General features: G+C 39.8%; 3 protein-coding genes across 7 annotated transcripts in view; 2 read left to right on the top strand and 1 right to left on the bottom strand.

Annotated features, from left to right (window-relative positions):
* Nucleotides 1-3,908, top strand: LOC110181607 (uncharacterized). Its single transcript, XM_020949404.2, has 2 exons — nt 1-466; nt 1,148-3,908. The coding sequence occupies exons 1-2, from the start codon at nt 395-397 to the stop codon at nt 3,722-3,724; spliced, it is 2,649 nt and encodes an 882-aa protein (XP_020805063.2). The 5' UTR covers nt 1-394; the 3' UTR covers nt 3,725-3,908.
* A 1,323-nt stretch (nt 3,909-5,231) lies between these two features.
* On the bottom strand, nt 5,232-13,401 carry LOC110181618 (transforming growth factor beta-1-induced transcript 1 protein). Of its 3 annotated transcripts, none has more exons than XM_020949422.2 (5): nt 13,332-13,401; nt 12,425-12,492; nt 7,260-7,484; nt 5,970-6,203; nt 5,232-5,908 (listed from the first exon to the last, which is right to left on the bottom strand). In XM_020949422.2, the coding sequence occupies exons 2-5, from the start codon at nt 12,425-12,427 to the stop codon at nt 5,831-5,833; spliced, it is 540 nt and encodes a 179-aa protein (XP_020805081.1). In that variant the 5' UTR covers nt 12,428-12,492; nt 13,332-13,401; the 3' UTR covers nt 5,232-5,830. The 3 variants fall into 3 exon arrangements, with proteins under 3 accessions (XP_020805081.1, XP_086692025.1, XP_086692026.1); XM_086835899.1 differs by having other exon boundaries at nt 12,425-12,518; nt 13,332-13,391; XM_086835900.1 differs by having other exon boundaries at nt 12,933-13,389.
* Nucleotides 13,284-13,750, top strand: part of TwdlX (TweedleX) — a 53,378-nt gene continuing 52,911 nt past the window's right edge. For all 3 annotated transcript variants that reach the window (XR_002319508.2, XM_020949416.2, XM_086835882.1), the window contains exon 1: nt 13,284-13,693. Coding sequence is in view for 2 of the 3 variants with exons in the window: in XM_020949416.2 (XP_020805075.2) it covers nt 13,451-13,693 (243 nt within the window). In the remaining variant the exon portion in view is untranslated. The remainder of the gene's footprint in view (nt 13,694-13,750) is intronic.

Raw genomic sequence — 13,750 nt, forward strand, 5'->3', positions numbered from 1 at the left:
GGGGGATTCCGAGAACTCATCCGAGGTGGCTAGGAGTTCTACCTTCAAGCGTGTCGGTTTTCAATTCTCATTTCAGAGACAGAGCTTACACAGATATATCGGGGAAATAAAGTCGGCGTGGTAATTTTCATATGCTAAACATCTCAATTGAAGACGTCAAAGCAAAGCCTTTCCCTTCTAAGTATATTTTTATTGTTCATTTTTTCTTTGGGGCAAGCTCTCGACAAAATTCAATTCAAAATCAGTTTAATTTCGTTCTCTCTACCTACGAATCTACAAACGCAAAGAAAACAAAGAAACGCACAGAAAACGAAGACTTCATGAGCAGATCAAAAGATATAGAAGGCGCGGAGTAAGCATCGTATCAAAGAAAAGTGATTAAGTTATAGAGAAGATGCATTACCCGGACTTGAACAACTACTGTTTCTCGGAACATGGCGGTCCAGGTAGTAACTTGGAGTTCCGGGTAAGTACTGCCTGCTCCTTGAAAAGAACGGAGGTTCTTTGTTGAGGAAAATCCTTTTGGGTAAATGCTCCTTGTGGAAGATGAATCCTTATGAAAGAAGGTTATATTTTCCAAGAGGTTTCGTTTAGGAGATTCTCTTCTAGCGACAGTTCTTGAAAAGAGGTATCTTTTGGCAAGGGGCTGTTTTTGGAAACTTCTTCCTTTTGCTTTTAAAATAAGGTTCCTTTTGAAAGAAAGTTTCTTTTGGATTGATGTGAATGTTGCTTCTTTATGGAAGATATTTCCTTTTGGATAGATGTTCCTCGTGGAAATGGTTACTTCCGGAAGAAGGTTCTATTTGTCAGGAGGTTTCTTCTAGAAGTTTTCATTTGTTTGGAAAAAATATTTCTTTTGAAAAGTATCTTTTAGGTTCCTTTTGGTAGAGGGTTTCTTTTTGGTTTTTTTTAGAAGAATGTACCTTTTGAAACTGTTTCTTTGTAAAGGGAGCTTTGTTACAAGGAGATTCCTCTTTAAAGTAGCTTCCTTTTGGAAAGATGTCTTCACAAACGAAACATCTTTTCAAATGAAAGTTCCTTTTAGAAGTAGGCTTCCTCTGGTGGAACGCTCCTATTAGTAGGTTTCTTTTGCAATAATTTGCCTTATCCTTTACTTTAATGGGTATTTTCCACCCCATTCTCATAGTTTACTGGGCCAGGATCCATATCGAATGCCGTGCATCAATACAATGTCATGCGTGCCGCCGAGCTGGCCGAAGCGAAGCGTCAAAAGCAGCGTCCAATCCTCTATCCGGTCTTCTGCAAAGTGCGCAGTCATGTCAGCGATGTGACCAGCATGGTCACATCCCGGGACGTAGATGTGGTCACCCAGTTGTCCCTCGATTCGGACACGACGATCACCAACGATTATGATGATGAAGATGACTATTCCAATGATGGCCTCAAGTGTGGAATGGGCGATGCAGTGCGTCTTTGCGGCGGCGCAGAATCAAACACAAAAGCCAAAGGTAAAGGCAAAGGGAAAGGCAGAGGCAAGAACAAATCCAAGACCAGGAAAGTGAAAAGTCCGGCTAAGAGCTCAAAGAAAGACCAACAACCGAATCAACAACTCATGTGTCCAGATCCTGAGCCGCACGGCGACTGTTTGGATAAGCTAAAGAATCTGCATCTCGAGGTTTGCGCAGAGTTGCAGACCCTGGTGGCGGAAGAGGAGGGTAAGAAGCCAAGTCCTCCATCTAGTCCAAGGGCCAAGAAGGTGTTCAAGAAGATAAAAAGACAGAACACAAAGCGGCAGGAAGGTGGCGAGCACCAGAAGAAGGCCCAGAACCAGGAACTTTCGCCGAGAGCCGGGGAACAAGTCTGCTACGAGGATTACTATCTGCCACAGCCCAAGTGGGTGGACATCATGCCCTCGGCCATGATGTCGCAGGGCATCAAGGTGAATGTGTGCACCTGCCCGGCTGCCACTCCTCAGTCCGTCTACAAGTTCATGCAGCAATATGGCGGCATGGTGCCGGAATCCCTGACTCCCTTCTTCCATGAGGACAGCGATCTGGATCATGAGTTTGCCGATCGCAAGGGCTATCTCCGCTACGTGGAGCCCCGTTCCCAGATCGTTGACAAAGACTGCAACGATCAAGTTCCGAAAAAAATCAACAACCACGGATCGGTCGTGGATCCCTTCTTCGTGGAGCTGGAGAAGCGACCGCAAAAGGTCAGCTTGCTGAGGAGCCTCTCACCCATGCGTTACACTTCTCAGTGCTCCGAACTGACCCTAAAGCCAGCTCTGATTGCATCTCCATCGGGAGCTGTGGAGGCAGAGGTAAAAGGGCCCGCAGAGGCAGAGGTAAAAGGGCCCGCAGAGGCAGAGGTAAAAGTTCCGCCATTGGAACTGCACTCAAAGAAGAGGCGGCCAAAGAAAGTAAAGGTTGAAGGATCCGCCACAGCAAGATCTAAGCAAGGGCCCAAGTCGCTTGGCACTAAGGACCGCCTGCCGGCAGGATCACAGCCGGAAAAGAAGGCACCACTCAAACCCAAAGAAGCGGTATCTGCAACAACTCTAATACCGTCATCATTGGCAACAGCCCCGGCACAGGTAACCACGCCGAAACGCCAACAGAAGCGACGCAAGCACAATTCCATAGTTATATATAGCAAGTCCCTGGAAGATCTCAAGGCGGAGAAGATGAGGATCTATAATAAGATCTCCTTCACCCATGAACGGATCATCGGGGCCGTGGACAGGCTGCAGCTTAGCCTGCTGCAGTTGCCGCCTGCACGGGAGCGTAGTGTTCCGGAGCAGGAGAGGCTCCAGCGCAATGCCTTTGAATTTTGTGTCCGTTTTTCCCGGAATTTCCTTTATCCACTCAAGGGAATGATCGATGATGTACGTCTTACCCCGGAGGCGAATTTCAGCAGTGCCATCTCCAATGAGGCCTGCCACCGTGTGATGTGTGTCTATGGCCTGATGCTGCAGTCCCTCATTAACTATCAGCGCCAGTTGCGCTTCTTCCTGCTGGAGAAAGTGGCTCAGAAGCTGAGCGCCCTTATTGAGATGATCTACACAATGACCAATTGCTGTCTGGACAAGAGCATATTGGCACGCCACGATCCGGTTGTGGAGAGCCTGCTGGAGCGTTGCACCCGCTTCCTAAGCTTCATCGAGGACATGCAGGCGGAGCGCATTAAGCTGGCCCGCGAGACGGAGCGGCGTAGCAAGATCCAATCGTTGCAGCATGTTTCGGGTTCCAGCCGCTTGAAATCCCCTCGACTGGGTTTAGCCCATTCCCGACACCCGAAGCAGGAGAAGCAGCGCTCTCATGAGCGTTATGATCTCAAGATGTGCCTCAACGATTCCAAGGTCTATGAGCCGCGTGTGGTGCCCAAAGAGCGACCAAAAACATATGAGAAAGTCTCTCGTCGACGTAGGAGGAATCCCCAAGTGATTGCAACTTCGGTGGCTGAACCGCCCATTGAGCTGCCATCCATCAAAGAGGATGTCCGCACCCAGATGCAAATCCAGGCAGCCAATGGCGCCGGCGACACCACTAGTTCCATGAGTGTGGCCACGACCGAGAGCCATGGAAATGGACTCCGCTCCAGGGGAGTGTCCCCGCTACGCGAGGCCATGCTGGAGGCTGTGCGTCGGGCCACCCGGGCGCAGCTCCAGGAGGTCCTGGATCCCATGATGCGTTCGCTGAGGGCCCTGGAAAACGAGAAGATGCCCAAAATGGGCGACCAGACACAGACCACAAAAAAGTAGCACTTTCCTTTGTTCAAATTGGAGGATGAGAGGACAGCCCATTGCAGGCTGGTATTCTTCGACCCAATAATTGACCCTCTGCCTCCTTGACCCACATTATCCCCAATCATTTGAACGCAATCAAGCCTAAATTGTCAAGTATCGATAGTGTGCAACGAGTAAATGCACTTTTTTGGAAGATAAAGAGGCGGATGTTTTGTTTCATTGGGGGTTTAAGGGCGAATTTTGGTAGAAAATTTATAAAACAAGGATGTTAACTTCGGGAAACCGAAATTTCTATATCCTTTCAGAGTAAATTCATCATAACTAAGTCAAAAATGCGTTATTTTTAAATCGGAAAGCTGTCCTTTGCTAGTTTTTATTAGGTTACCAAATCTGCATACTCAGTTTAAAATTTTGAAAAATTAAAATTTTTATCATTTTTGTACATTTTGACGATGTAACCCCTTATAAAATTTAAAAAAAATTGAAAATATTTTTCTTGCCAGGTAAGGCTAAAAAGATTCGCCTGTTGATGCTGATCAGGAATATATATGATTCATAGGGTCGGAAATGATTACTTCACTAAGTTTTTAGCTTCTGACTGAAATTTTAATACCCTTCCTTGCAGGGTATAAAAGGGGGCCTGGCAAACGTGTGTCTCTATATATGGAAAGCTTACATTAATGTTTAATGTTATGTCAGCAAATTTCTTGAGAGCTAACAATTTAAAAAAAGAGTGTTATGTATAAGTTTTACATATTTTTAAGACCTTGGTCAAATTTATTTCTAAAGTCTGTATTTATTTATGTATTATTTGTTTATTATTATTATTATAATTTATTTACTATTGTTGTATTTTATCATTTCAGTCAGAAGCTTACCATGCGATGAATGCAATGGAGTTTATTCTGAGCCTATGTTATATATCATATACATATGTGTAAAGGCCGATTCAAAATAGCTAAGTATGTCCGCAAAAATACAACAAATTACCAATTTTTTCTACATTTTCAAATCGTCGAAAATCCTACAAAATATTTAATTTTTATGCCCTTTCAGAGTGTATTATTATTTTTAGACAGTGAAGGACTCATTTCCGACCCTATAAACCATATATATTCTTGTTCAGCATTAACAGGCGAATCTTTCTATGCATGTAGGAAAGAAACAAATTTTTGACAATTTTTTTAAAAATTTTATAAGGGGTTACATCGTTAAAATTTTCAAAATTTGCAAAAATTTCAAATTGATAAAAATGTAAAATACAGAATGCAGATTTGTTACCTGTCTAAAAACTAACACAAAACAGTTTTCTGAATTAAAATTAATGCTTTTTTGACTTAGTTATGATATTTTTTAATTTAGACTTGTCCACACAAATCTCATATAAGAATTAACTTTAATGATATGATACTGATAATACTTGGGATATGGCTTCATATATTATTTAAGCCTCTAAGAAGAAACCCCTGTCAAGATTCTAAGAATTCTCGTAAGACTAGTCTCCCAATTATAATCCATAATATTTTCTTTTATATATTTTTTGAATTAGTTTATTTTGTAGGAGATATCAACAATGGTTCAAGGGATTATACTTGTATTTATATATTTCAATTATCAGATACTTTGTGCAGAACGAGGTCAAAAGTCGCGTATCGAGAATAGAGAATCGAGAATTGGAGAATCGGGAGAGAGGCAGATATGTTGCTGGGGTTGGGGGGAAGAGGTGTGGGAGAAAGATTGGGTGAGACAGCAAAATGCATAGTGCATATCGGCTAAGTAGAAATACAATTAATTTAAGCATTAACAACATCCAATCCCCCCTTGCCATTCAGCTCCATCGCATGTGAATGCATTTTCCATGTTCCATGTCCATCCGAATTTTCTTCATTCTCTCTCCAAGATTTTTTCTTTTAGAATTTTCCTTTCATTTAAAGCTTTTTTGAGTGGACTGTGGGCTGGGGAAAATCTACGAGACCTTGAGTCCGTCTGTGTGCCGTTCTGTTTTTGCGTCCTACTCTCGCGTATTGTTCAACAAATTATGATTACTACAAATACCATAATAATAGATAAAATATACATTTAGATATCGATGCGAACGGGGGTTGGGTCGTAGGTCAACCCCTATTCGGCGCAGGATGTGCACATCGGCTTGTTCTCCTCCACGGCAAAGGTGCTGGCCGTAATGGGAGTGGCGCATTTCTATGGGAAAATGGTGTTAAATAGAGGAGTTGAAAGGGGAAATAATTCTATATAGACCCACCTTGCACTTGAAGCATTCACGATGCCACTTGGCGTTGAGGGCCACAATGGCATTCTCCGTAATTGGCTGACTGCAGCCGGCACAGCGGGCGGCAAAGAGTTGCTCAAAGTCCACGCGACAGTAGGGATGTCCATCACGCTCATAGAAGGAGGTGCCCACCAGTGGCTTCTTGCAGGGACCATTGCAGACGAAGCACTCCTCGTGCCAGGACTTCTCCATGGCCTTGATGGTGCGCTGAGAAGCAGGGAAAAATAATAGAATTTTAGTATATAATGTGAAAAATATGTAACCTTTATTAAATAACCATTTTTATGATCATAATCAAAGCCAATCAATGGCGCACACACCCACTGATGACACTGACCTTGCCGCTAAATCATAAAGCAAATGAGCAAGCAATATGGCAAATGCTTTTAAACATTAAGAAATAAAGCCTTAAGATTTAAGTAAGTAACTCAGGTAACCTTCAATTTTTGTATTATTTGTTGGAAATTACCAGAAATAGAACTAACATGAATTAATCTTCAAAAACTAATCCCATATTATTCATCTTTATTCATTATTAAAATACAACTTTGATTACCTTCAAGAGAGCTTAAGAACCAAATTTTTAGGTACTATTAAAATGTAATTCCAAAAAATTATAGGTATTTCTAAAGATTTTAGTGGGCTTTCCAAATGATTTAGCAGGGATGCTTACTATGAGTAATTTCGACCATATATTCTTAGCTCTGATTTTTTCAGTGCAAAAAACCACCCTCTGATCTAAAAATAAAGTTTCGCAATCACTTCCTTAATTAAATCGCACTAAGCGTATATACGCACCGATATCTGAGCGGACTTATGGCGCAGTGGGGCGCCTTCTAGGTAAATGTTGACAGTATTTATTACCTAACAACGATGCTCGTAAAGCGTTTGAGTTTATGGCAAACAGACGATGCGAATTTTTGCAACCGAATGGGATAAAGAGTGCCTAGAAGCACTGTATGTTTTTGGAAATTTAAAAAATCGTATAGTAATTGAAAATAAGAGGAATATAACCATAGAAATTGAAATAAAGGAGATAAGCTGTAGGAGAAGACACAGAAGTTGCTAAACATATTTGTGGCAATCTTTGGAAGTTTAAAACTTGCTAGAGATTGCTATAAAATATGTATCCTTCAACTTCCCTCTAAAATACTTTCTTTAAAGAAAAATAGCACTTTAATCCTTACTCCCCTTACTTTTTAACTCAAACTATGGCAAAAGAGCCCAATCCTAGCTAATATCCAATCAGTCAGGATGACTCACCTCCAGAATGGGCTTCTTGCAACCAAAGCAGGTTCCTGAGTAATTCTTTACGAAACAATCGGTGCAGACCGGCTCATCATTTTGAATATTGAAGGTGGACTCGGTAATGGGACGCTGGCAATCCTTGCAGGCAAAGTGCTCCGGATGCCAGGTCTTCCCCAGAGCCGTAATGATGCGCTGGTGGATGACTTCATTGCACTTGTGACAGATGGTCTCCGACTCCGACTGAAAGCAAAAGGAATATAGATTAAATATATCGCTTAATTTGTATGGAAAACACGTACATAAAATAGCCCCTAGAATACACCATAATAATTCTCTCTGCCTCTGGTTTTGGATTTTTCCCGGGGGCGGCTGTCTGGCTCAGAGATCCAAAGACTCACAGAGATTCATCTCTCTGAGTCAGTCACAGTCACAGTTCGGGTTCAGAAACCGCAGAGGCATATGCTGACGCGATTTTACGTAATTCAAAACCAAATGAAATGCCAAAGGCCTTAGCACAAAGAATATATCCATATATATATGTATATATACGAATATATGTATATGCATATCAAAATATATAAACATATACACGTAATTGCCATGGCAAATGATGAGCCTCAGCGTAAAATTATTTACAGAGCAGCAGAAGCAGCAGCAATAACATTAGCAATATTATATAATAATTAGCTAAAGATGATGATACTTTGTTTGCTTTAAAATAACAAATTATACATTGCAAGAAAAGATTTTGGTAATTTCAAAATGTTAGAACAAATACCTAAGAAGAAGTAATTCATTTTAAGGAATATATATTAGAGGAAGAAAGCCTAGATTTTTTCCTAGGGAAATGAGATACTTAAACTGTAGTAAAGTAAAATTGTTTTTACTAGAGTCGTCTCTCGGAAAAACAATCTCTATGCAGTGGCTGAATAGTATGCAACATTTTGCAAACTTAGAAAGGAATTTGAATAAATTTCTATGCCCTTTATGACAAATATATCCACGTAACCTTACCAATAATTGGTAGACATTATCACCAAGATTAGACAGTCCTTTTTGGGCAGCAAAAACCCCAATTGCACAAATCCTCATTTGGCTTATAAACTATTAACTCTTAACCTTTGGTAGTTATTACTAATCCAGCACGTTGGGCCCATTAACACCTGCTGGCCACCCAGGCAGTGAGGTAAGCCAACCATTTTCAGACATAGGAGGAGAGGCCAGAGGACAAATGGCTTATAAAAATGCAACAAGAGGCGGCCATAAATATTGAATGGGAATAAAGTGAAATATCCGCGAATTGCAACCGACAGCTGACAGCCTGTGCTCGCGCCTCTCGGGTTTATTTACGCCCCAGAAATGTATGGAGTGTGCGGGTGTGGTGTGTGTGGTCTGTGGAGCGGCAATTTTCTCGTTTCCCAAAATTTTGCCTGAAAATTAAACGCACATTAAGTTTCCCGTGCATATAGCCTCTTGAGGGGGATTTTTGTTCCCCCTTGTTTAAAGTTTCGCGCCAGATGTAGCAGTAGGAACAGCAACAACAACAACATTCATTTCTTTTTGCATTAGACGACGTCTCACTTAGATCATCGCTTGACTTAGAATCAAATTAAACAGGCACGCACAGGGGCAGTAGGGGGATGAGGAGGGGGAGTGGCACTTTCAGGGGGCCAAGGGCGCACACACACTTCAAATGAGTTTTGCTTGAATATTTGTTTGTGTGCGAGTGTCGGGAAAAGCAATAACAAAAGGCCACAACAGCCAGGGAATACAAAAAAAAAACAAATAATAACAAAAATCCAAAAAAAAAACCAAATTAAACTTAATTTTTCAACGCTTAATGGGCAGCAAACAAACAAACAAAATAAAACAAGAAGCGAGTGTAGATAGCAGCCGAAATAATGCCCTTCCGATATTGGGAAAAGTTGTAGGCATACGTAAGTAATTGGTAAGATATTTATTAAAATATATAAATGATATAATAATTTTTATAATAATATATTTAATAGTATATGTCTTAATATATTAATTTGCCTGAAGGTTGTTTTTAGCTAGAAACTTAAAGTATCCCTATTTTCATTTAATTCAACAGATTCCCTTGATATCCGATTAATGGGCATATCTAATCTAATTATATTATCTGGAAAACAGGAAGAACCAAGGATTAGGGGTAAGTTTTACTTGAAAATAGTATATACATATATGTCAGAAGATTCCAGAAGATTCACATTGAGATCTGCAATAAATCCCCTGTTTTGGATATTATACCTTCAGTCAGAAGCTTGAAAATAAGTGAAGTGAATAGATGAAAGTGAAAATTAAGTGGAATTTAAAGTAATTTCCCAAAATAACATCATCATCTATGTATGTATATTCTATGAGACCTTTTCTCTCCGACAAAAGTTCGAATTCAAAAGTAAATCAAAAACTAAAGCCTGATCAAAATCCAAGTTATGTGTTAACTTGGCATTCCGCTTTTGGCACTCTTAACCCCACAGTTTGGCCCACTTAACCCACTGTGTCTCTCTGTAGGTTTGGAAATCAGCTTGAATTGCATTTATTATATTTTTTTTTACGTCAACGACATATTCTGTTGACTGTCGATTTGCATTTCTTATCTGTTAATTGCGGCATTATTTCAGTTTTCCGACAAGAACAACAACAGTAACAATAAATACAATAAAAAAAGGCACAAAAACAATATAAAAAAAGTCTGAGAGGCTGCCGGCACCGGCAACAAGTTGAAAACAATTTTACACTTTTTTACAGTATTTGGGTTTATTCATAGGCGATAATTAAAATATTGAATCCATGAATCATGGCAGGCAGGCAATTGAACAGAGGGGCGATTGAGAAGTATTGGAAGACGTAAAGTGCTCCACGCTTCTCACTCTGTGGCCATCAATCACACTTGTCAATCATCCAAGCACATTGCCTTGGATCGAATAATTCAGATAGCAGATGAGGCAGAAGATCCCCCGCAAAACACAACACAACACACACAATATATATATACACACTTATATATCTAAGTGCGTGTGGCACACACTGCGTATACGTAATGGCCATTAAAGCATTTAAACTGTGAGTGAAATGCCGAAATCGCTGTGTAATATATAGCAAATTGTATATAAATAAGATCATCTGCCAGGCAAAAACTTAGCAGAAGATCGATGAGGGGGATTATAATGAAAAGAAAGATTGTTTAGTGCGTGGAAAAAACTTGAATATTGTTTTGTAATTTAACGAATTTTCTAAAGAGAAAGATTTAGCAAGAAATAAGAAAAGTAAGGCAAAATGGCCTTGTTAATAATTTAAAATAAATAGTAAGAAACAATCTTGTGTTTTTAGACTTGTTTATAAATTGTAAAATTATTTTGTACCAATTTGAGCTATAATCATATCCCAGAAGGCAAGTAAAATCAGTTAGGCTTGTCCCTAACTATTATAAATTACTAAAAAGATCTTGAAGAGTAGTAACAGCTAACAGCCTATAAATCTATCCAAGTTGTCTGCTAGTTGAGCTACTATATTAAGCAAAGCACCTGAAAGGCAAATATAAATAAATGAAATATCATCCAAACACAAACCACTCGAGAGACCTCAGAGCAGGGCCAAGCCCACATGTAACATTAATTTCCAAGCTGTTAGTCGGTCCATCCTCCTCATCATTATGCTGATGATGAGCATCATCTCTACCCTATAATGATGATTATTATAAAGATCTCTAAGCTAAAAATAAAAAACAAAACCCTCTCTGGATAAGCAGGCTGCTGATTTATATGGCTCTTTTTATTAAGCGGACATCGAATAAATCGCTTAGTAAATTGATATTTTCTTGTGTAAATAGCCAGAGCCAGAGATGATGATATCATCGGCTTAAAAAATATATATATTTTGAACTTAGATCTATACCTATATATACATATATATTTTCTGTATGGAAAGCAAGGCCCTTAGCTCGTAATTTCGCCCACAGTTGGCCAACACTTTTTCGAAACTAAATTCACATATTTTCCCAAAAAAAATAAACACGAAAAGCGTAACCAGACTATTGGAACGCCCACCACCTGGCCTACCTGCCACTTGGTAACTCTTGAAAATCGTTTTCTCTCTCGATTTTATATACCCTTTTAAAGAGTATTTTAATTTCAGTAAGAAGCCTGTAACGCTTGAAGCAGTCATTTCCGACCCTATAAATCATATATATTCTTGATCAGCATCAACAGGCCAATCTTTCAAGCCATTTCTCGCAGAAAAATTTTTTTTTTAATTTTTTTAAAATTTTATAAGGGGTTACATCGTTAAATTTTTAAAAAATGACAAAATTTTTAATTTTTTTTAATTTCAAATTGATTATGCAGATTTATTAAGCTAATAAAAACTAGCACAGATCAGCTTCCCGAATTGAAATGAATGCTTTTTTTGCTTAGTTATGCGTATTTTAAAATTCGAATTGTTGAAAAAATTGTCCTTGAAAAATATCGAATTCCGATTTGAGCCTATAATTCAATTGCAAACTGTAAGAGTATATAGACTTCGGCTTCCCGTAGTTAGTTTCCTTTCTTGTTGTTTTTATTTTTAGTATGGTAATTAACATAAAGTCTAATAAGGCAAAGCCAAAGCCATATTGGCGAGTGCGTGAATTTTATTTTTGGTTGCTTTTTGTTTAGCTTTAGCTTATGCTGTGTTATTTTCTGTTTAGCTTTTTTCATCAACTTCAGTTGGTTTTTTGTGTTTTTTGCGGGGTGCCAGTGTTGACACTCTCTCAGAAATTCCGCTCACACACTTGTGGCATGAATCTTGGCTACATGGAAAGCCAGAAAAGCGGCGAAACACTTTGGAGTGCCGAAAACAGAAAACAGACGGAACACGGAAAGCGGAAAACCCAAAGCCAAAACATAAATGCTTGGCTGGGCCAACGCGGCGTATGAGCAATCTCCAACCTGTTTGAAAAACGCCCACGCCACAAAGATCATTCAATTGGGAATTGGAACTGGGATTTGGATGTGGATTTGGTCTGCGTCAGCCTCTGCTTCTGCGGAATCGTGGCAGCCACCTGGGCGACCAGTTGGAAAGTGATTCCGATTCCGATTTCGTTTTCATGTTCGATTTCGAGCAAATCCCACTCGCCAATGGTTAATATCTGTTTTCTTTTTGTTGTATCTTATTTCACTTACCATTTTGTTATGCCGCTTCTCTTTGGCTGTGGCTGCTTTTCAATTTCAACTCGTTCACTTAGAGGGAACTTTAACAGAAACAAAAAAAGGAAGTCTTAACAAAAATTTATGGTTAGCATTAGTTCAAAACGTTTGACTAATAATTTTGTTGTTGACAGAAAACAACATGAACCTTAGTTATCAAGAAAATTATACACAATAACTACTTGGATCAGCAAACTATAGCAATCTGTTCAAGAGTGCATTTTTTGCTTATTTAAATATATATTATATTTGGGAATAGTTGGCCTAAGTTCTTGCCACAGCTGTTTCAAAGGAAACCACCTTTATTTTTGAGTCAGTATTCCAAACTTTTTCCTTAAAAAAACCTATAAAAAAAAAAAACAAGAAAACATCTGTTTAAAAAATCCTCCATTACCAAGAAATGGTATTTAAGAACTATTTATTTAGGCTGTTAATACTTTAATAATATATTTATAAAATCCCTTAAATAACTTTTAAATCCCACCTCTTGAAAAATTAATAAAACCAACCAAAGTAACCCTTACTTTGGGTTAAAAAACTGTCAATAAAATCAAACAGTTGGCATTATACAAATTTAAGTAGTTTCAGCAAATTGCAATAAGTTCAGTTTTTTCTTTATTTATTTTGCTCGCTTCCCCGACATATTGCGTATACTTTTCTCGATTTTGTTTATTTCTTTTCGGCGTTTTTTTGTATATCTTTTTGTTTGTTGGGACTGTGTGTGCACCGTGCAAATTTTCAGTAAAAGAAACAACAACAAAAACGGTATAGAAAGGGCGTTAGTGGCAATAAAAACAAAAACAAAGAACAAAAAAACAACTCGCGAAGGTAAGCACCGCGACTCTTATATAGCCGCTATATATATATATATATATATATATACCGTTGTATCGGATCGGAATCGGAATCGAACCGAACCGGCGAGCGTCGACCAAGAAACTGAAAACTGAACCGCCGGCAGTCGGCGCACAAGGCAGCGCAGCAGCAGAGCAGAGCGACGTCATGGAAGCGGCGAAGTCGACGTCGCGCCAGTTGTCGCGCAGGCGCCGGGAGCCAAGAGGCCAACGGCAGGAGGAGCTCTCCTTCCCAAGAATGCCGGATCGCAGGATCACCATTGCCGTGGTGCGTTCCCCCGCCGGCGGTCGGTTCAACAACAGCCGCACCACCGTCCGCAGCTGGACATCCGCCGTGAAACCACAGCCTCTGCAACCGCCACCACCACTGCGACAGATGCTGCCATCCAAAGTAAGGAATCACTAACCCCTGACACCCGAACCCCTGGCTAATCTGCCATCTCTGCAG

The sequence above is a fragment of the Drosophila serrata genome, unplaced genomic scaffold, assembly GCF_035046125.1.
Source record: "Drosophila serrata isolate PLE 108 unplaced genomic scaffold, ASM3504612v1 contig_276, whole genome shotgun sequence".
Classification (NCBI taxonomy): Eukaryota; Metazoa; Arthropoda; class Insecta; order Diptera; family Drosophilidae; genus Drosophila; species Drosophila serrata.